Source organism: Callithrix jacchus, chromosome X, assembly GCF_049354715.1.
Source record: "Callithrix jacchus isolate 240 chromosome X, calJac240_pri, whole genome shotgun sequence".
Classification (NCBI taxonomy): Eukaryota; Metazoa; Chordata; class Mammalia; order Primates; family Cebidae; genus Callithrix; species Callithrix jacchus.
The window spans coordinates 60,815,828-60,838,099 of record NC_133524.1 but is presented as its reverse complement, the minus strand read 5'-3'; the positions used below and the strand labels follow the sequence as shown (position 1 = coordinate 60,838,099).

The 22,272-nt window shown below is 38.9% G+C and overlaps 2 protein-coding genes across 44 annotated transcripts in view; both read left to right on the top strand.

Annotated features, from left to right (window-relative positions):
• The window catches only part of LOC144581008 (uncharacterized), a 119,870-nt gene extending 105,998 nt beyond the window's left edge, over positions 1-13,872 (top strand). For all 4 annotated transcript variants that reach the window (XM_078362666.1, XM_078362664.1, XM_078362668.1 and 1 more), the window contains one exon: positions 13,646-13,872. The gene's annotated coding sequence lies outside the window, so the exon portion shown is untranslated. The remainder of the gene's footprint in view (positions 1-13,645) is intronic.
• ARHGEF9 (Cdc42 guanine nucleotide exchange factor 9) overlaps positions 1-22,272 on the top strand; it is a 438,487-nt gene that overhangs the window by 406,650 nt on the left and 9,565 nt on the right. For all 40 annotated transcript variants that reach the window (XM_078362637.1, XM_078362636.1, XM_078362635.1 and 37 more), the window contains one exon: positions 13,646-13,889. In XM_078362637.1, the coding sequence (XP_078218763.1) occupies positions 13,646-13,889 (244 nt within the window). The remainder of the gene's footprint in view (positions 1-13,645; positions 13,890-22,272) is intronic.

Sequence of the window (22,272 nt, the reverse complement as noted above, 5' to 3'; positions counted from 1 at the left end):
CAGGGCACTGAAATAATTCTAAGATGTCCCCAGTGGAATTGCCCTAGTTTATCTTGACAGAATTATGGGTCCTAGGAGATCCATGAGAAGACTATAGATCAACAATAAAATATTAATGAACTAGCAATTATTGAGTACTTCTATTATTCTCTTCTACGAACTTTACACTTATTAATTTAATCCTCACAACAAACCTATGAGGTAGGTACTATTATTATTTCCATGTTAAGGATATGTAGAGTGAGACCTAGATAAGTTATGTAGTTTTCCCAAGGTGAAATAGCCAATAAAGAGGAGAGCCAGGAATTAAATCCAGATAAGCTAGCTTCAGATTCCATATTGGTAATATTTATGTCATTATTACCATTGAACTTGTCAAAATTCCATACTTGATTATTAAACAGCCTGTGAACATTTAGAAAGCGATATGGTGACCACAGGGGTCATCATTGGCTTTCTAAGAACAAGTCATATCCCATAAAACTCAGTTTCTATTTTGCCAGTAACTTACTTAGTTGATGGGAGGATTGCACAGGACAGAGAGTATCCTTCTACATTTCAGATTTTCCCATGGTTTCCTTCCACTACATGGAAGTCATATGGAGTGATAGATAAAGTGTAAAGTTTGTAGTCAGACAGTTCTGGGCTCAAATCCTGGTTCCAGCACTCACTAACCATTGGATTTCAAGCAAGTGACTTTTTGCTTCTTGTACCTCCATTATATCAATTATAAATCGTGGTGATAACTACTCTACAGGATTATTGTGAAGATTGAATGGAATCAATGCATATAAAATGCCTGATAGAGTGCCTCACACCTAGTACATACTCATTAATCTCATCTTACCCAATCTCCAACAAATAGACAGCTTTATAAGGTAGTGAGATCCCCATCATTAGATGTACCCAAATATGGGCTAGATGATTATGTGCCAAAGATAGTATACTAAACATTGAAACACTGATTTCTCTCCGATCTCTCTGCAAGATCATGTGACCCAGCTACTACTCATCCAATTCTTAAGGTTCCCTTAATTCCCAGTCACTTATGCAAAAATGTGCCTGTTTTGTACATTGGGAATTGGGATTGACTGATCCACTTAGAACCGCTTAAACAACTTATGCAGCTTGTAGCTTGTTTCTGAGAGAGAGAGAAAGGGAGACCAAGAGAGCACATGAGTGTGTGTGTGAAGGTACCTTTAAAATGGCAATTATAGTATGTGGAAAAGTCAACCAGTGGCTTCTAATTATGTGACCCCTTCTTTAATTTTTGCTGTCACCACTCTTGTAACTTTTCTTTCAAAAAATGCATATAAGACTCTCTTCTCTTTCATCATCTTATTTATACTGTCTGTCTCTGCTCCTCTGTATTTTATTTCCTTGTTATTTTAGTTTTGCATATTTTTTTTAATTTTTAATTGGATTTTAGGTTTTGGGGTACATGAGCAGAACATGCAAGACAGTTGTGTAGATACACACATGGCAGTGCACTTTGCTTTTCTTCTCCCCTTCACCCACATTTGGCATTTTACCCCAGGCTATCCCTCCCCACCTCCCCCTCCCACTGGCCCTCCCCTTTTCTCCCCAATAGACCCCTGTGTTTAGTACTCCCCTTTCTGTGTCCATGTGTTCTCATTTTTCATCACCCGCCTATGAGTGAGAATATGCGGTGTTTCATTTTCTGTTCTTGTGTCAGTTTGCTGAGGATGATATTCTCCAGATTCATCCATGTCCCTACAAACGACACAACCTCATCATTTCTGATTGCTGCATAATATTCCATGGTGTATATGTGCCACATTTTTCCAATCCAGTCTGTCATCAATGCGTATTTGGTTTGATTCCAGGTCTTTGCTATCGTAAACAGTGCTGCAATGAACATTCGTGTACATGTGTCCTTATAGTAGAACGATTTATAGTCTTTTGGATATATACCCAGTAATGGGATTGCTGGGTCAAATGGAATTTCTATTTCTAAGGCTTTGAGGAATCGCCACACTGTCTTCCACAATGGGTGAACTAATTTACACTCCCACCAACAGTGTAAAAGTGTTCCTTTTTCTCCACATCCTCTCCAGCATCTGTTGTTTCCAGATTTTTTAATGATCGCCATTCTAACTGGCGTGAGATGGTATCTCAATGTGGTTTTGATTTGCATCTCTCTGATGACCAGTCACGATGAGCATTTTTTAATATGATTGTTGGCCTCATATATGTCTTCTTTCGTAAAGTATCTGTTCATATCCTTTGCCAACTTTTGAATGGGCTTGTTTGTTTTTTTCCTGTAAATCTGTTTGAGTTCTTTGTAATTCTGGATATCAGCCCTTTGTCAGATGGGTAGACTGCGAAAATTTTTTCCCATTCTGTTGGCTGCCGATCCACTCTAGTGACTGTTTCTTTTGCCGTGCAGAAGCTGTGGAGTTTCATTAGGTCCCATTTGTCTATTTTGGCTTTCGTTGCCAATGCTTTTGGTGTTTTGTTCATGAAGTCCTTGCCTACTCCTATGTCCTGGATAGTTTTGCCTAGATTTCCTTCTAGGGTTTTTATGGTGCCAGGTCTTATGTTTAAGTCTTGAATCCATCTGGAGTTAATTTTAGTGTAAGGTGTCAGGAAGGGGTCCGGTTTCTGCTTTCTGCACATGGCTAGCCAGTTTTCCCAACACCATTTGTTAAACATGGAATCCTTTCCACATTGCTTGTTTTTGTCGGGTTTATCAAAGATTGTATAGTTGTATGTATGTTGTGTTGCCTCCGGTGCCTCTGTTTTGTTCCATTGGTCTATATCTCTGTTTTGGTACCAGTACCATGCTGTTTTGATTACTGTAGCCTTGTAGTATAGTTTGATATCCGGTAGTGTGATGCCCCCCGCTGTGTTCTTTTTGCTTAGAATTGACTTGGCTATGCGGGCTCTCTTTTGGTTCCATATGAAGTTCATGGTGGTTTTTTCCAGTTCTGTGAAGAAAGTCAATGGTAGCTTGATGGGGATAGCGTTGATTCTGTAAATTACTTTGGGCAGTATAGCCATTTTCACGATATTAATTCTTCCTAACCATGAACATGGAATGTTTCCCCATCTGTTTGTGTCCTCTCTGATTTCGTTGAGCAGTGGTTTGTAGTTCTCCTTGACGAGGTCCCTTACATTCCTTGTGAGTTGCATTCCAAGGTATTTTATTCTTTTTGTAGCAATTGCGAATGGCAGTTCGTTCTTGATTTGGCTTTCTTTAAGTCTGTTATTGGTGTAGATGAATGCTTGTGATTTTTGCACATTGATTTTATATCCTGAGACTTTGCTGAAGTTGCTTATCAGTTTCAGGAGTTTTTGGGCTGAGGCAATGGGGTCTTCTAGGTATACTCTCATGTCGTCTGCAAATAGAGACAATTTGGCTTCCACCTTTCCTATTTGAATACCCTTTATTTCTTTTCTTTGCCTGATTCCTCTGGCTAGAACTTCCAGTACTATATTGAATAGGAGTGGTGAAAGAGGGCATCTTTGTCTAGTGCCAGATTTCAAAGGGAATGCTTCCAGTTTTTGCCCATTCAGTATGATATTGGCTGTTGGTTTGTCATAAATAGCTTTTATTACTTTGAGATACGTGCCATCGATACCGAGTTTATTGAGGGTTTTTAACATAAAGGGCTGTTGAATTTTGTCAAATGGCTTCTCTGCGTCAATTGAGATAATCATGTGGTTTTTGTTTTTGGTTCTGTTTATGTTGTGAATTACGTTGATAGACTTGCGTATGTTGAACCAGCCTTGCATCCCCGGGATGAATCCTACTTGATCATGATGAATAAGCTTTTTGATGTGCTGTTGCAATCGGCTTGCCAATATTTTATTGAAGATTATTGCATCTATGTTCATCATGGATATTGGCCTGAAGTTTTCTTTTCTCATTGGGTCTCTGCCGGGTTTTGGTATCAGAATGATGTTGGTCTCATAAAATGTTTTGGGAAGGATTCCCTCTTTTTGGATTGTTTGAAATAGTTTTAGAAGGAATGGTACCAGCTCCTCCTTGTGTGTCTGGTAGAATTCGGCTGTGAACCCGTCTGGACCTGGGCTTTTTTTGTGAGGTAGGCTCTTAATTGCTGCCTCAACTTCAGACCTTGTTATTGGTCTATTCATAGTTTCAGCTTCCTCCTGGTTTAGGCTTGGGAGGACACAGGAGTCCAGGAATTTATCCATTTCTTCCAGGTTCACTAGTTTATGCGCATAGAGTTGTTTCTAATATTCTCTGATGATGGTTTGAATTTCTGTGGAATTTGTGGTGATTTCCCCTTTATCATTTTTTATTGCATCTATTTGGTTGTTCTCTCTTTTCTTTTTAATCAATCTGGCTAGTGGTCTGTCTATTTTGTTGATCTTTTCAAAAAACCAGCTCTTGGATTTATTGATTTTTTTGAAGGGTTTTTCGTGTCTCAATCTCCTTCAGCTCAGCTCTGATCTTAGTTATTTCTTGTCTTCTGCTGGGTTTTGAGTTTTTTTGATCTTGCTCCTCTAGCTCTTTCAATTTTGACGATAGGGTGTCAATTTTGGATTTCTCCATTCTCCTCATATGGGCACTTATTGCTATATACTTTCCTCTAGAGACTGCTTTAAATGTGTCCCAGAGGTTCTGGCATGTTGTGTCTTCGTTCTCATTGGTTTCAAAGAACTTCTTTATTTCTGCCTTCATTTCATTGTTTACCCAGTCAACATTCAAGAGCCAGTTGTTCAGTTTCCATGAAGCTGTGCGGTTCTGGGTCGGTTTCTGTATTCTGAGTTCTAACTTGATTGCACTATGGTCTGAGAGGCTGTTTGTTATGATTTCAGTTGTTTTGCATTTGTTGAGCAGTGCTTTACTTCCAATTATGTGGTCAATTTTAGAGTAGGTGTGATGTGGTGCTGAGAAGAATGTGTATTCTGTGGATTTGGGGTGGAGAGTTCTGTAAATGTCTATCAGGTTTGCTTGCTCCAGGTCTGAGTTCAAGCCCTGGATATCCTTGTTGATTTTCTGTCTGGTTGATCTGTCTAGTATTGACAGTGGAGTGTTAAAGTCTCCCACTATTAATGTGTGGGAGTCTAAGTCCTTTTGTAAGTCATTAAGAACTTGCCTTATGTATCTGGGTGCTCCTGCATTGGGTCCATATATGTTTAGGATCGTTAGCTCTTCTTGTTGTATCGATCCATTTACCATTATGTAATGGCCTTCTTTGTCTCTTATGATCTTTGTTGCTTTAAAGTCTATTTTATCAGAGATGAGAATTGCAACTCCTGCTTTTTTTGCTCTCCATTTGCTTGGTAAATCTTCCTCCATCCCTTTATTTTGAGCCTTTTTGTATCCTTGCATGTGAGATGGGTTTCCTGTATACAGCACACTGATGGGTTTTGGATTTTTATCCAATTTGCCAGTCTGTGTCTTTTGATTGGTGCATTTAGTCCATTTACATTTAGGGTTAATATTGTTATGTGTGAATTTGATACTGCCATTTTGATGCTAAGTGGCTGTTTTGCCTGTTAGTTGTTGTAGATTCTTCATTATGTTGATGCTCTTTAGCACTCAGTGTGATTTTGGAATGGCTGGTACTGGTTGATCCTTTCTATGTGTAGTGCCTCTTTTAGGAGCTCTTGTAAAACAGGGTTGGTGGTGACAAAATCTCTGAGTACTTGCTTGTTCGCAAAGGATTTTATTTTTTCTTCACTTCTGAAGCTCCGTTTGGCTGGATATGAAATTCTGGGTTGAAAGTTCTTTTCTTTAAGAATGTTGAATATTGGCCCCCACTCTCTTCTGGCTTGTAGTGTTTCTGCCGAGAGATCTGCTGTGAGTCTGATGGGCTTCCCTTTGTGGGTGACCCGACGTTTCTCTCTGGCTGCCCTTAGTATTCTCTCCTTTATTTCAACCCTGTTGAATCTGACAATTATGTGCCTTGGGGTTGCTCTTCTTGCGGAATATCTTTGTGGTGTTCTCTGTATTTCCTGCAATTGAGTGTTGGCCTGTCTTGCTAGGTGGGGGAAATTTTCCTGGATGATGTCCTGAAGAGTATTTCCAGCTTGGATTCATTCTCTTCGTCCCCTTCTGGTACACCTATCAAATGTAGGTTAGGTCTTTTCACATAGTCCCACATTTCTTGGAGACTTTGTTTATTCCTTTTTGTGCTTTTTTCTCTAATCTTGGTTTCTCGTTTAATTTCATTGAGTTGGTCTTGGACTTCAGATATTCTTTCTTCTGCTTGGTCAATTTGGCTATTGAAACTTGTGCATGCTTCGCAAAGTTCTCGTATTGTGTTTTTCAGCTCCTTTAATTCATTCATATTCCTCTCTAAGTTATCCATTCTTGTTATCATTTCCTCATATCTTTTTTTAAGTTCCTTAGTTTCTTTGCATTGATTTAATACATGTTCTTTTAGCTCACAAAAGTTTCTCATTATCCACCTTCTGAAGTCTAATTCCATCATTTCGTCACAGTCATTCTCCGTCCAGCTTTGTTCCCTTGCTGGTCAGGAGTTTTGGTCTTTTCTAGGAGGCGAGGTGTTCTGGTTTTGGGTGTTTTCCTCCTTTTTTTGCTGGTTTCTTCCCATCTTTGTGGATTTGTCCGCTTGTCGTCTGCGTAGTTGCTGACTTTTTGATTGGGTCTCTGAGTGGACACCCAGAATGTTGATGATGAAGTATTTCTGTTGCTTGTTTTTTCTTCTACCCGTCTAGCCCCTTCGCTGTATGACTGCTGAGGTCCGCTCCAGACCCTGCTTGTCTGGGGTGCACCTCTAGCAGCTGTGGCACAGCGAGGGATGCTACCAGTTTCTTTTTCTGCTATCTTTGTCCCAGGATGATGCCTGCCTAATGTCAGTCTTTTGGATATAGAGGGGTCAGGGAGCTGCTTGAGGAGACAGTTTGTACTTTGTAGGAGCTCAATTGCTGAGCTGTGGGCTCTGTTGTTCATTCAGGGCTGTTAGGCTGCTATATTTGATTCTGCTGTAACAGAGCTCATTAAAAAAACCCTTTTTTTTCTCAAATGCTCTGTGTTGAGCGGTTGGGCTTTATTTTTGGATGTCCGTTGAGGTCCTGCCCAGTTAGGATGCAGACTAGCCACTCTTTTCCTGTGGAGGCTCCGCCCTGCTTTTGTGAGGCTCGCCCTGGCTCTGCTGTTCTGCTGTGTTCTCCGCCACGCCCTGCGGCAGAGTCTCTCTGTTGTAGCGGGTTGCCTCGGCAATGGCAGGCTGCGTCAGCATTGGGCGTGTACCTCAGTAGGGACGGGTTGCCTTGGCAATGGCTGGCTGCGTCAGCAATGGACGTGTATCTCAGTTGGGGCGGGTTGCCTCGGTAATGGTGGACGTCCTTCCCCCACAGAGCGTCTCGGGCCATCTGCACTGGGCTTGTTTGAAATCGCGGTTTTGTTCGTTCCACTAGGCCACCTGTAACGCTCTGTCCCTGCAATCCCCTGGGCTGGCCCACTGTCCAAGTCTAGCCCAGTCTCAAGTCCAGCCCTCTCACGTCTTCGGTTGCCAGTTCAACAGGGCACCCGGACAAGCGTGCCCTGTGGGGAGCGCTGGGCAGGGCCGGCCGCCGCCACCCCTGCTGCCGGCTTCGCCATGCGGAGGTTCTGCCTGGCGTCCCGCGTCTCCTCTTCCCTTGGGAATTTCCCCGTTCCGTGGGCAACAAAGATCAGTCTGGAAATGCAGCTCCGACTCACCAATCCGCAGACTCAGCGTGAGCTCCAATCCTGGGTTGTTCTCACAGCACCATCTTGAGTTCTCCCCTGCATATGTTTTTTTTATTTTCTTCCTGATATGATAATTTGGGAAATTATTTTGATGCTCTTGGGGGATTTTTTTTCTCTTTGACTATTTACTGTGGAAAGGAGTAGATCCCCTTTTCCTGCACCCTCTGTCCTTGTGCCAGTCTGGATATGTTCTGTTGTCATAACTTGTGTCATAACTGTTCTTTATTCCTGTGGCTTTCACTGTGTTCAAGGGGATCAGAACTAAACATCATGGGTACTTGTCTCTGCTCTGTCTCTTACTAACTTTTCTACCCTTGGGCTAGTTCTTTAACTTTATCCTTATGTTCCTCAATGTCAAATCAAGCGGATAATAGAAGTCATCTTAGGAGGCTTAGGGAGAGAACCACCTGAGGTAGTAGGGAGCAGTGGAGTATAGGGTTAAGAACATGGGTGCTAGGGCCAGACTAGAGGGCAATTTCCTTTCTCCCAAGAGCTATATGGCCTTGACCAAACTTTCTGTGCTTATAATTATGCCCTTGTTTATAAAATGGGAATGGCAATATATCTACAATGAAGGGAGGTTGTGAGGGTTAAATGAGACAATGCAGATGTAGTGCCTGGCACATAGTAAGTACTTATTAAATGTTAGTTGTTAATACTATTACTATATATGCAGTGTTCCTAATAATTCAGTACTTTTTTTTATTTGGAGGTAATATAGCACACTGGTTAAACCAAAGCAGAGATTTTGGAGCTGGACAAACTGAACCCAAAGCCAACTCTACCATTTAGTAGCCTTTATTCCTAGGAAAATTTCTTTTTTTTTTTCTTACAATTTTATTTTATCTTTAGGGGTTACATATAAAAATTTGTTACATGGTTAAATTGCATGTTGCTGGATTTTGGTACACAAATGCTTTCATCATGCAGGTAATGAGCATAGTACAAATAGGTAGTTATTTTATTCCCACCCACCTTCCAACCTCAAGCAAGCCCTAGTGTCTGTTGTTTCCTTCTTTGTGTTCCTGCATACTCAATATTTAGCTCCCTCTTGTAAGTGAGAACAACAAGACACTGGTTTTCTGTTCCTGGGTTAATTAGCTTAGAATAATGGCCTCCAGTTCCATCTATGTTGCTGCAAAAGGCATGATTTCATTTATTTTCATGGCTTTGTGTTACTCCATGGTGTATATGTACCACATTTTCTTCATCCAGTCTATCATTAATCATCATCTAGGCTGACTCCATGTATTTGCTATTGTGAAAAGTGCTGCAGTGAACATACACATCCATGTGTCTTTGTGGTAGAACAGTTTATATTCCTTTGGGTTTATACCCAGTAATGTGATTGCTGGATCAAATGATAGTTCTTTTTTAAGTTCTTTGAGAAATATACAAACTGCTTTCTACCATGGCTGCACTAATTTACATTCCCACCAGCAGTGTATAAGCGTTTTTTTTTTTTTTTTGAGACGGAGTTTCGCTCTTATTACCCAGGCTGGACTGCAATGGTGTGATCTCGGCTCACCGCAACCTCCACCTCCTGGGTTCAGGCAGTTCTCCTGCCTCAGCCTCCTGAGTAGCTGGGATTACAGGCACGCCACCATGCCCAGCTAATTTTTTTGTATTTTTAGTAGAGATGGGGTTTCACCATGTTGACCAGGATGTATAAGCATTTTATTCCTGGGGCAGCTTTTTAGCTGCTCTCTGTCTATAGTTCCTCATCAAATGGGTTTATAACAGTACCTTCATTGGAGCATTATTTAATTTAATAAATGCAAAGCATTTAGGACAGTACGTGGCACATAATATATGCTATTTAAGGGGTCACTATTATTATTGTTGTTGTTATTTTATTGTAATTATTAAGCATGCATTCTAGAATGCCGGAATATAGTAGTGAACGAAATAAACTCAGCCCAAGCCTCATGTACCTTCCCCAGGATCTGGAGAGAAAATACTAGGGAAGAGTAACTCTAAAAGGGCAGGGAGGACCTTACTGACAAACAAGTGAAGCAGGCTACAATCCTAAACAGTTAAATTCCCCAGATTGTAGCATCTGCCATTTGTACAAAATATCCTGCAGTGTCTTACTAAACCCCAGGCATACCGAATGAGGCCAAATTGAAATAGCTCCCAGCTATTCAATTATGTAACATCAGGGACAGAGTAAACTCCTTGCTGGAGCCACAGACTAGGGCCACGGCCTGAGTGTCTGTCTGCAGACTGCCAGGATCTTCCTGGAGAGGAGCTACCTCCCTTATTGTCTCCCAGTGCAGATGAGCACTAAGGAAAAGGAGGAAGGCTGGCATTTTATTGGAAATGATAAACTTCATTAGGCAGGAATATCATGATGATCCGAATAGCATCTGTTTTGAGCACTTGCTCACCATGTCCCTGTGAAGGCACTGAGACTACCATTAACAAGTGGCATATGGACAGCCTGGTTCCAATAGGACCACAGGCAACCAGGGTTTGGGAGGGCTTTGTCAGCTGCTCTTCTCTGGAAAACCTCTCAGTGAAGCAAGACCAAGAAGGTAGAGTGCTACCCACAGCCTAAATGGGCATGCAAAACTAAAAGCTGTGAGCCTCATGGTAGCTAAGTGTCAAGTGTGTAGTATGCCAGGATCTTCACAATTTGTGTTAGAAGTTGGAGAAAGGGAGCCACATCAGCTTGAGCTAGCAGTTACAGTCATGGAAAGTTTCTTTGAGGAAGAAGAATGTGTGAATTTGACCATGAAGGCTAGGATTGGAATAGGAGGCACAGTTGGGCCAGAGAGCAGATATTAGTGTGAAACCAAGTATGTATCTGTTACTTTAGTGAGTGGGTGGCAAATACCATTTGGCAAATACCACTCTGTCCTGAAAGGGTACGTAGAATTTCCAGGAGCAGTGGAGAAGCTATGTGAATTGAAAAACTATTCAGAGTTACCCTTGCTTTGACTTATTTTTACTCACAATATTTAAATTATTTGGAAAGTTTAAATGAGCTAACAGAGGTAGTGAGATTTTTTTTTTTTTCTTTTGCATTTATCAAAAGAGATTTTAAAGGATTATGAAACACTGGCCCAGGAACAAGAAAGCTCAGGGCTGTATTTGATGGACAAGTCTGGCCTCATGTCCTAAAAATGACATGTTTATATTAAAGCTTTATAACTATTTTACAGAATAAGGATAACTGTCTTCATTTCTTTGTTCAGAAAATTGGGGCCCAGAGAAGTTAACTGGCTTGCCCATAACCATACAGCTTGTAGGTTAAGCAGCAAGTCATCAAATTCAGGGCTTCAGACTACATCATGCTCTTTCTTTTGTTCCATGCTGCTTATGGCCTTAGTTACATCTTTCTGATTGGACTTCCTGAACTAGTAGGTCATTCTTAATTATTCCTATCACATCTCTACATTTGGCTTATGACTAATCTAGTGCCTGAAAACTCACTTTCAACCCTCTGGAGGACCAGAGAGAACAGGCAGAGGGATAATTTTAGTAGCACATTTCTCTAGCCCTGTTTCCTGACCACAGAAGCAGAAATTCTCTCTAGCTCCTTGTCATCCTTAAATAACTAAAGAAACAATAGGAGGTTTAATTGATGCTTTTAATGCAGTTTCAAGATCATGCATATTATTTCTATTTTTGGGAACTAGCAAAGGTGTTAAAAGCTCTCAATGACTATGACACACCAACTCAGAATGGGGGTGGAGCGGAAGGAGGCTGCAGACTGAAGTTAGCAACAAGGAAGTTGAGACTGCCTGTTTCAGGCAATGTGGTCCAGTGAGAATGTGTGGTTTAGATCTGGCTTTCCAGGTTTGTGTGTATTGTATTATGTACGGTAAGGCAGAATTCAAACCTCTCTGAGATCAAGATAAATTACATTCATACATTCTCCCTAGCTTGTCCTGCTTTTGTCCTTAGATTAGCCTGATAAGGCCCACTTTTTATACATGTGTCTCACAAAAGCATTCCTGAGAATTGTGCAAGTCAGTGCATGGGAACCACTCTATCCTTTTGGCCAGGATTGAGCTTATGCACACTGAACATGGTAAAAGGAACCCAGGTTCTGAAATAGGCTTCGGGCAACATTGGCCCTCTCTCTACAGCTGAACTCTTCCTCTCCTGTGAACTTGATCCTGGGGACACCCAATAGATCAGAATCCATCTATATTCTTTGCTTATTTACATGAACAATCATTATTGGAAGGAAAAAAGCAACATGATTGTTATTTTTTGAAAAGCAATTCAACGACATCTGTGTTTTCCTGCCTGGGTCTTTGAGGTTGACAGAGCTATGCTGGGAATCCTGCAAGGTAGCCTTTCTCAGCCCATCTGAAAATCTCAGTATATGGCACAGTGTGAAGATTTAGGATTGGGAATGTGGGTGTTCAAAAGAAGATTCTTTGTACAGAGCCCACAGCTGAGAAGTCATCATGTTAGGCAATTCAGTAGAATGGGAATGTTTTAATTGAACTGTATAATGCTAATAAAAAATTAATGAGCACTTCTGACTCTGTCCAGCTGACTGAAAGAGCAAATAAAGCAGCGAGGAGGGAGAGTTAGCCTGAAAACATCTGTCAGGGCAGGACTTGTAGGGGAGTTCCTCAGCCTGACTCAGCCGTGCTACATGAACCAGCAGTGGATGTGTTCTCAGAGAGGTTGATGGTAGTGCCAAGAGGAGGATGGGCTGAAAGGCCACTCCAAGAGATTTATAAGATCTGACATTCCATAGGCCTGTATGTCATTTCATCCATCCCTCTGTTTTCTTTTTTAACTTATGAAATATTTGACATTCAGAATTATGTAAAAATAATATAATGAACACTCATGTGCTTGCTATCCAACTTAAGAAATAATTCATTACAAATAGTTTTCCTTCCCACCCTCTCTTCTGCTTTTTCTTCCTGTTCCTCTCTTCCCCCCTCCCCCCGCTTTTTCTGCCCTGTACTGTCTGGAATTTCGCATATATCATTGTCACATATTTCTTTATAATTTTCTACATGCATAAGTATCTTTAAACCTTATGTGGCATTGTTTTGTAAGGGAATAGATACAGATGAGATAAAACTATATAGAAGGGAAACGATGGAAATTATGAGCATAGGATTTAAGATGGAGGATGCCTTGGAGTCATAACTTTTGGATTGGTGGCAGATTTACCAGTACTTTATATTGTTGAAATAAGTAAGTAAATGAATAAATAGAGAAATAAAAATGGCATGCATGGACTAATGAAGAGTGTCTCATGGCCTAGAATTAGGATTAATCCAATTTTGTATATATGAGAGCAAGAAAACAATAACAAATAGGCAGCATACTGTTTGTATCCATACACAACTTGTTTTTCTCACACCGTAAGATTTGTGACATTCATCTCTGTTGATATGTGAACTTCTTCTTTATCTAGTTTTACCTCCATTTCTTCTGCCAGACTGGGCCTTTTCTAAAAATCCCGAGAGTCCTAAGTGTTAGACCCTCCCTAGGTAATCCTTTGCCAGCAGTCTGTGGTCTCCTAGCTGCTCTTACCACTCAATCCCCCTCTGATGTTCAGGTCTCATTGGCCTGCATGGATATTTGAACACATCCCAGGCAACCAGCCAGCTCATTTCATACCTCTGCTGGGCTTGCTGACATTTTAGAAAAGGAGAAGCCCTTGCTAGCCATGTTTGTGTGGCTTGCTGTTTCCTACTTCCCGTCAGCAGTCTTGCACACACGTCCAAGGGTTGATTCTGGCATCTTAAATGATCTTTGGAGGTGAGACAGAGGCTTTTTCTTGGGGCATTTGTTTAACCAACCTGCCAGTGTCAGACTGCTAATATAACCTGGCTGAATTTATAAGAAACCAATCCCCACTGGTACTTCAAAACAGTAACAGTGTTAGCATTTTCCTGTGCCCATGTGCCAACTCTTCTAGAACCCACCTTGCACATACCTTCAAGAAACCTCTTCCTTCCCATCTAGGACCTAATCCGGAGAGATATCCTGTACTACAAAGGCCGCATTGACATGGATAAATATGAGGTGGTTGACATTGAGGATGGCAGAGATGATGACTTTAATGTCAGCATGAAGAATGCCTTCAAGCTTCACAACAAGGAGACTGAGGAGATACATCTGTTCTTTGCCAAGAAGCTGGAGGAAAAAATACGCTGGCTCAGGGCTTTCAGAGAAGAGAGGAAAATGGTACAGGAAGATGAAAAAATCGGTAAGTGACCTGAGAGTAGAAAGAAGAATATGGCTATGAAGAGCATAGGAGGTTTGAATTGGTTTCCATTTTCCTGGAGTCAGAAGGAAGATTTCTGTTGCAAGCTGACTTAAGCTACTTTGGTGGTTCCTTATTATTAGGTTGTTTTTGGTAAGTACCAACAGCTTCCATTAGTCAGTGGTAGGTGGAAACTATAGGTTGTCCTCCCCTACCAGTTAAGAACATCACACTGAAAGCCAGCCTCAGGCTTGATTCTCCCAAATATACAAACACTTATTAGCAAATAAACAAAAATCAGTTATACAATCTGTTCTGTAATCTTCATAAAGCCTCAGCTCTCTGTCATTAGGTATATAGTTTGTACTTTTGATTAGGATACTGCACATGTTAACTAAATTCCCCTAGATTGTAGATTAAAATAATATACACATACATGTCACACTTTCTGTGTGGAAATAAATTATAGAAAATTTAGCAGGACCTGAAACCATGACCATTTGCATGATTTCAAATCACACCTAAACATACTTTTTGCCTTACAATAGATTGTTTCTCTTTCCAGAGGGAATATAGATAGTAGATTTATTTTTCATGCTGGTTCCCAATTGTGGGATTTAGACACCATTGGTTATAACTTTGTGGCTTACAAAGTACTGTTTGGTCTCTTGCTCATGGTCCTGCCTTTCTGTCATAAAAAATACCAAGCAACCAGGCTTGTTAATTCCCTGAGAAGACATACAGTTTCTGTGTTTGCCCCATTGCTTATGGGAGTGAAATTGTACTTTAAAACGCCTGTATACTCAAGTTGGTGGAAATTTTCTCTAGAAAAATGAGCCTACTCATTTAATCCTGATGTGAAAGGGTTCTCTTATCCTTCCATGTTGGGGATTGAAATTTTCCAGAGGTAAGGAAGGATAGTCAGAAAGACAAGTCTAATTTCAGTCTTCTCCTCTATTATCTGCTTCTAATAGAAAAGCTTCTAGAAATTACTTTCTGAACAGGCATATGTTCATCTTTGAAAACATTGAGGGAATTTTTTGTTTGATAATAACAAATCACTTCTATTGTAGGAAATCTGGGGGAAAAAAACAGCAGAAAAATACAAGAAAAAAGTAAAAATCACACATGAACTTATTCAGTAATGACTTTCATAAACAGTTTGATATATATTTCCAGCCTTTATTTAATGTGTCTAGTTAGAAAAGCCAAGGTGACTGAATCTTTTTTTTTCTGTCCCCTTACTGCCTCTGTATGGTAGATAAATATAATTTTGTGTCCTCATTTTCACTCATCATTATATCATTAGCATTTCTATCAAACCATTTCATATTTGTAATCATTATTTTATGAGGGTCATATGGTTTTATCATAGCTTAATTTTTTTTAATTTTTACTTTTAATTATAAAATTTATGACCATTATAACCATTTAAACAAATATGGAAATATATAAAGAAAATTTAGCATTCTTTCCCCTTCTCTGTCACTTTCATACTGAATGAAATAACCAGTGTTAACAGTTCAGTATGCCTCTCTCCATACTTATCTCATGCCCATATAAACATATACTAATATAATACTTTTTTATTTACAAAAATCATAATGTATATATTATCTTGTAGGTTGTCTTTTTAACTTAATTTATCGTAAGTAACTCCCCAGATAAATAATATAGAATCTAACTATTACCCCTTGTATCAGTTAGCATTCAACTAAAGAGGAATAACCAGTAGGAGATATATTACTACCACTACTTAAAATTTTATTACAAGAAATTGGTTTTTGTGATTGTGAATGTTGGCTAAGTGACTCAGAATTTCATAGAGCAGGCAGTCAGAATGGAGGATCATAGGCAGGCTCAAATCCATGGACATAGGCCAACGCTGTCATCTACAGGCAGTCAGGAAGAGAAGATCATGAGAAGGATGAAGTGGCACAGACATGGGCCAAAGCCGTGGTGCAGAGGTAGAATTTCTGCTCTTTCTCTGGGAGAGCTCAGGTCTACTTTTAAGGTCTTACAACAGAATCAGTCTTGTCAACCCAGATTATCTATGATATTCTGCCTTATATAAAGTCAGCTGATTTATATTAGTCCATTTCCACACTGCTATAAATGACTACCTGAGACTGGGTAATGTATGAAGAAAAGAGGTTTAATTGATTCATAGGAATCTTAGAATCATAGCAGAAAGTGAAGGGGAAACAAGCATCCTCTCATAGTGGCAGGAGAGTGTGAGATAGTGAGGGGGGAAGTGCCCCATACTTTTAAACCATCAGAGCTCGTGAGAACTTACTATCATGAGAATAGCATGGGAGAAATTCACCCCCATGTTCCAATCACCTCCCACCAGGCCTCTCCCCCAACACATGGGGATTACAATTTGAAATGAGATTTGGGTGGGGACATAGCCAAACCATATAGGGGCTTTGATTACATCTATAAAATACCCTCATGGCAACACCTATAATAGTGAGACGTATAGTCTAGTTAAATGGCCACATCAATAAATTCATCACACTTTCTTATAAACAGCTGTATAACATTCCATAATATTAATATTATGTAGTAACCATAGTCATCCCTTGGTATCCACAGGAGACTGGTTCCAGGACTCCCATGGATATCAAAATCCATGGATACACAAATCCCTTATATAAAATGATACAGTATTTACTTATAACCTGTGTACATCCTCCATATACTTTAAATCATTTCTATATTATTTATAATACCTAGCGCAATGTAAATGCTATTCAAATGATTGTTATACTGTATTGTTTATGGAATATAAGAAAAAAGTCCGTATGTGTTCAGGAAAGAAGCAACCAGCCACTTTTTTTCTGCATATTTTTAATCCACAGATGATTGAATCCAGATGTGGAACCCATGGATACAGAGGGCTGACTGTTCTTTTTTTGCTAGACATTCATTTTCTATTTAGCTTTATTTCCCACTACAGATATTGCTGTAACAAATATCCATGTACATGTCTCATTGTCACTTATTGGTGCTTTTATTCCTGCAGGATAGATACCCTAAAGTGGAATATTAGGATTTGAATATTTGGAATATTAGATTTTAATACATACTTACATAGTAAATTCTGAAAAACTTGTAGAAGAAAAAAACATTGGAACTTTTTCTTTCATATGCCTCATAGCTATTTTTATTTCTTTTGTGAATTGCCTTATACCCTTTACTCATTTTTAGTTTTTGTCATTCTTTTAAAATAAATTTGGAAGGACTGTATATTGGGGATGTGACAGTATGTCAGTCACAAATTTCACATTTTCACCAGTCTTTTGTTAGGCTGTTGAGTTTGTTTATGTTGCCTACTTCTATACATATTTAATTTTCTTTTTCTTTCTTTCTTTTTTTTTTTTGGTCTGGCCACTCCTGAGTTCTTTTATTATTATTATTATTATTATTATTATACTTTAAGTTCTGGGGTACATGTGCAGCACTTGCAGGATTGTTGCATAGGTCCAGGCATGCCATGCTGGTTTGCTGCTTCCATCTCCCCATCACCTACATCAGGCATTTCTCCCAATGTTATCCCTCCCTACCTCCCCACACCCCACTATCCCTCCCCTAGCCTCCTACCCCCCAACAGACCCCAGTGTGTGATGCTCCCCTCCATGTGTCCATGTGTTCTTACTGTTCAACTCCCATTTATGAGTGAGAACATGCGGTGTTTCGTTTTCTGTTGTTGTGTCAGTTTGCTGAGAATGATGGTTTCCAGCTTCATCTCTGTCCCTGGAAAGGATATGAACTTATCCTTTTTATGGCTGCATAGTATTCCATGGTGTATATGTGTCACATTTTCTTTATCCAGTCTATCATTGATGGGCATTTGGATTAGTTCCAAGTCTTCGTTATTGTAAACAGTGCCACAATGAACATACATGTGCATGTGTCTTTATAATAGAATGATTTATAATCCTTTGGGTATATACCCAGTAATGGGATTGCTGCGCCAAATGGTATTTCTATTTATTACTTTGAAAAAATGTATCTATTATTCCTTTTTTGGCCCCAAGGTTCATCTTGTTTAATATCTCCCCCATCAAAACTATATAATTTCCTAATTAAAAATATTTCTGGTTTACTTTTAGAACTATAATCCATCTGGAATTTACATTTTCATGTGATGTGAGGAAGGGGTCTCATTTTTTCTTCCAGGTGGATAGCCAGTTGCATCTGCCTCATTTATTAAATAAGTCATTTATTTTCCAAACAGTTTAATTGCCATTTTTCATATATAGTAACTGCATATATACTTAGATGTGTCTTTAAACTTCCTATTCTCTTCCACTCTTCTGTTTGTCACTTCTTGTATCATGACTATACTGTTTTAATTACAGTAGATTTTGAGAAGTTTTCATGCCTGTTAATATCAATTCTCATTCATTCTTCTTTTATCATTGTTTCTTAGCAGTTCTTAGATGTTTATTCTTTGATATGAATATCAAATTTATTATAGGTTTAAAAACACTAGCATAAAAACTGGCATAAAAGGCCCATTTGGATTCTGAATGGCATCATATTAAATTTGTTAATATGTAAAGGCTTGACATTGTTATTAAGTTTTCACATTTAAGAGCAAGGCCCACATGCACATGAATGTTCATTGAGGCACTGTTTACAATAGCAAAGACTTGGAACCAACCCAAATGCCCATCAATGATAGACTGGACAGGGAAAATATGGCACATATACACCATGGAATACTATGCAGCCACAAAAAATGAGTTTGTGTCGTTTCTAGGGACATGGTTGAACCTGGAAACCATCATTCTCAGCAAACTGACACAAGAACAGAAAAACACCGCATGTTCTCACTCATAAGCAGGTGCTGAACAGTGAGAACACATGGACACAGGGAGGGGAGCATCACACACTGGGGTCTGTGGTGGGGAGCTAGGGGAGGGACAGAGGGGGTGGGGAGTTAGGGAGGGATAACATGGGGAGAAATGCCAGATATAGGTGTTGGGGAGGAAGGCAGCAAACCACAGTGCCATGTATGTACCTATGCAATAATCTTGCATGTTCTTTACATGTACCCCAAAACCTAAAATGCAATAATATATATATATATATATATACACACACACACACACACACACACATAAGAACAAGGCCCTTCTCTCCTTTTATCAAAGTCTTGTTCTCTATGCTTCAGGAAAATGGTAGGGTTTTCTTCCGATTCTATACATTTCTTCCTCTTTGTATATTACTTTTGATCATTTCTATTTTTTCTGGGAAATTCTTCATTTCCTCTGGATTTTTAATTTAATGCTATATATCTGCACATAACATATTCTAATTATTATATCTTCCATAATTGTGGTTATTTATCTTCTTTTTCATTCATATTTCATATTTTTATTTTCTTACTTTAATCTTTTAATCAGGCTTATTGGGGAGCATTAATCTTTTTTATGTACATATAATCATTATACATATTTTTAAGGTATGTGTGATATTTTGTTACCTGTATACAATGTGTAATGACCAAATCACGGTGATTGCGATATCCATCACCTCAAACACTTTTCTTTGTGTTGGGAATATTCTAAATTTTTTAAAGCTATTTTGAGATATACAATAAATTATTGTTAACTACAATTTTCCTAATGTCCTATCAAGAACTAAATCTTATTGCTTCTGTGTTTTTGTACCTATTAACCAGCCCTTCTCCATTGCCCTGAACCTTTCTTTCTGAGCCACTGATAATCACCATTCTACTTTCTCTCTTTGTGAAAGCCACTTTTCAGCTCCCATGAAGGAGGGAAAATACCTTATTTCACTTAACATAATATCCTCCAGTTCCATCCATTTTTGTTCAAATGGCAGGATTTCATTTTTCATGGTGGAATAATATAATATCATGTGTATATACCACATTTTCTTTATCCATTCATCCATTGATGGGCATTTAGATTGATTTCATATTTTGGTTATTGTAAATAATGCTGTGATAAACATGAGAGTGCAGTTATTTCTTCAGTATATTGATATCCTTTCTTTTGGATATATAACCAGCAATCGCATTGCTGGATTGTATAGTTTTATTTTTAATTTTTTAAGGAATTTTTGTACTGTTTTCTATAATGGTTGTACTAATTTACATTTGGTCTTTTTGAAGAATTTGGTTTTGGTTTGTTTATCCCTTCTGCAATGTCTATTTTTAAAATTAATTTTCACTTTTATTTACTTGTTTTTTCTACTTTCTTTTAGGTTTTAAAAAATATTTTAGATTCTTTCCCTGTTTCATTGGTTGAATACTTTGTTTATTTTGGATTTTACAAAATTATAAAATCATTTTAGAGTATATTTTCTTTTGAGTAAAGTCTCAACTGTATCCCATAGTTTTTAATATAAAATTTCCTGATTTTTTAATGATCGCTATTCTAACTGGCGTGAGGTGGTATCTCAATGTGATTTTGATTTTAATTTCTCTAATGACCAGTGATGATGAGCATTTTTTCATTTGTCTTCTTTTGAAAAGTGTCTGTTCATATCCTTTGACCACTTTTGGATGGGTTGGTTTGTTTGTTTTTTTCTTGTAAATCTGTTTTAGTTCTTTGTAGATTCTGGATATTAGCCCTTTGTCAGATGAGTAGATTGCAAAAATTTTTTCTCATTCTCTTGGTTGCCGGTTCACTCTAATGATTGTTTCTTTTGCTGTACAGAAGCTCTGGAATTTAATTAGGTCCCATTTGTCTATTTTGGCTTTTGTTGCCAGTGCTTTTGGTGTTTAAGTCTTGAAGCCCTTGCCTATGCCTATGTCCTGAATGGTTTTGCCTAGGTTTTCTTCTAGGATTTTTATGGTGTTAGGTCTTATGTTTCTGGAGTTAATTTTAGTGTAAGGTGTCAGGAAGGGGTCCAGTTTCTGCTTTCTGCATACTGTTAGCCAATTTTCCTGACACCTTATTAAACAGGGAATCCTTTCCCCATTTCTTGTTTTTGTCTGGTTTGTAAAAGATCAGATGGTTGTAGATGTGTGGTGTTGTCTCCAAGGTCTCTGTTCTGTTCCATTGGTATATATCTCTGTTAATTATAAATTATTCTATTATAAAGACACATGCAGAGGTATGTTCATAGTGGCACTCTTTACAATAGCAAAGACCTGGAACCAACCTAAATGCCCATCGACGATAGACTGGGCAAGGAAAATGTGGCACATATACACCAGGGAATACTATGTAGCCACAAAAAACGATGAGTTCATGTCCTTTGTAGGGACATGGATGAATCTGGAAACCATCATTCTCAGCAAACCGACACAAGAACGGAAAATCAAACACTGCATGTTCTCACTCATAGGCAGGTGTTGAACAATGAGAACACACAGATACAGGGAGGGGAGCATCACACACTGGGGTCTGTTGGTGGGGGCAAGGGAGGGACAGCGGGGGCAGTGGGGAGGTCCTGTAGAGATAACATAAGGAGAAATGCCAGATATAAGTGACGGAGGGATGGAGGCAGCAAACCACATTGCCATGTGTGTACCTATGCAACCTGCATGATCTGCACATGTACCCCAGAATGTAAAGTACAATAAAAAAATAAATAAAATAAAATTTCCTTTTTAGTTATTTTTAGACATTCCATAACTTCAGGAATGGTTTCCTTTTGATCCAGGGTTTATTCAGAAGACTATTACATTGGGTGCAGTGGCTCGTGCCTGAAATCCTAGCACTTTAGGAGGCTGAGGTGGGAGGATCCCTTGGGCCCAGGAGTTCAAGACCAGCCTGGTAAACACGGGGAGATCCCATGTCTACAAAAAATAAAAAATTTAAAAAATGATTAGCCAGGTGTGGTGACACGATCCTGTGGTCCCAGATACTCAGGAGGCTAAGGTCAGAGGATTGCTTCAGGCTCGGCTCTCGTGGCTGCAGTGAATTATGATCATGCCACTGCACTCCAGCCTGGGTGACAGAGAAAAAAAAAAGGCTATTACTTCCAATGTTTCAGATGAGGATTCTAGTAATATGATGTCTCTTTTTTGTTAAGTAAGCTGTCATTTCTGTTGTGAAGCTTGTCAGATTTTTTTTTATCCTGAAGTTTGGGAATTCCACTAGTCAATATCTAGGTGTGCATCTCTGCATGCTCATCCGGCCTTGGGCTTAGCAAGATCTTTTATTCTTTCTACAGTAAGCATATATATTTTTTCCCTTACCCAAGTTTTTTGTTACTTCTTTATTACTATCTTCCATTTGATTTTTTTCCTCCTTTTAAAACTTTTATTATTTACATATACATCTTCTGTTTGAATTATATCTTTTGGCTCATTATGTCCTTTTCTTTATAATTTTGCTTTTGGTTACAAAATATTTCTTTCACTATGCCATGCTTTATTTAACCAATCTCCACTTAA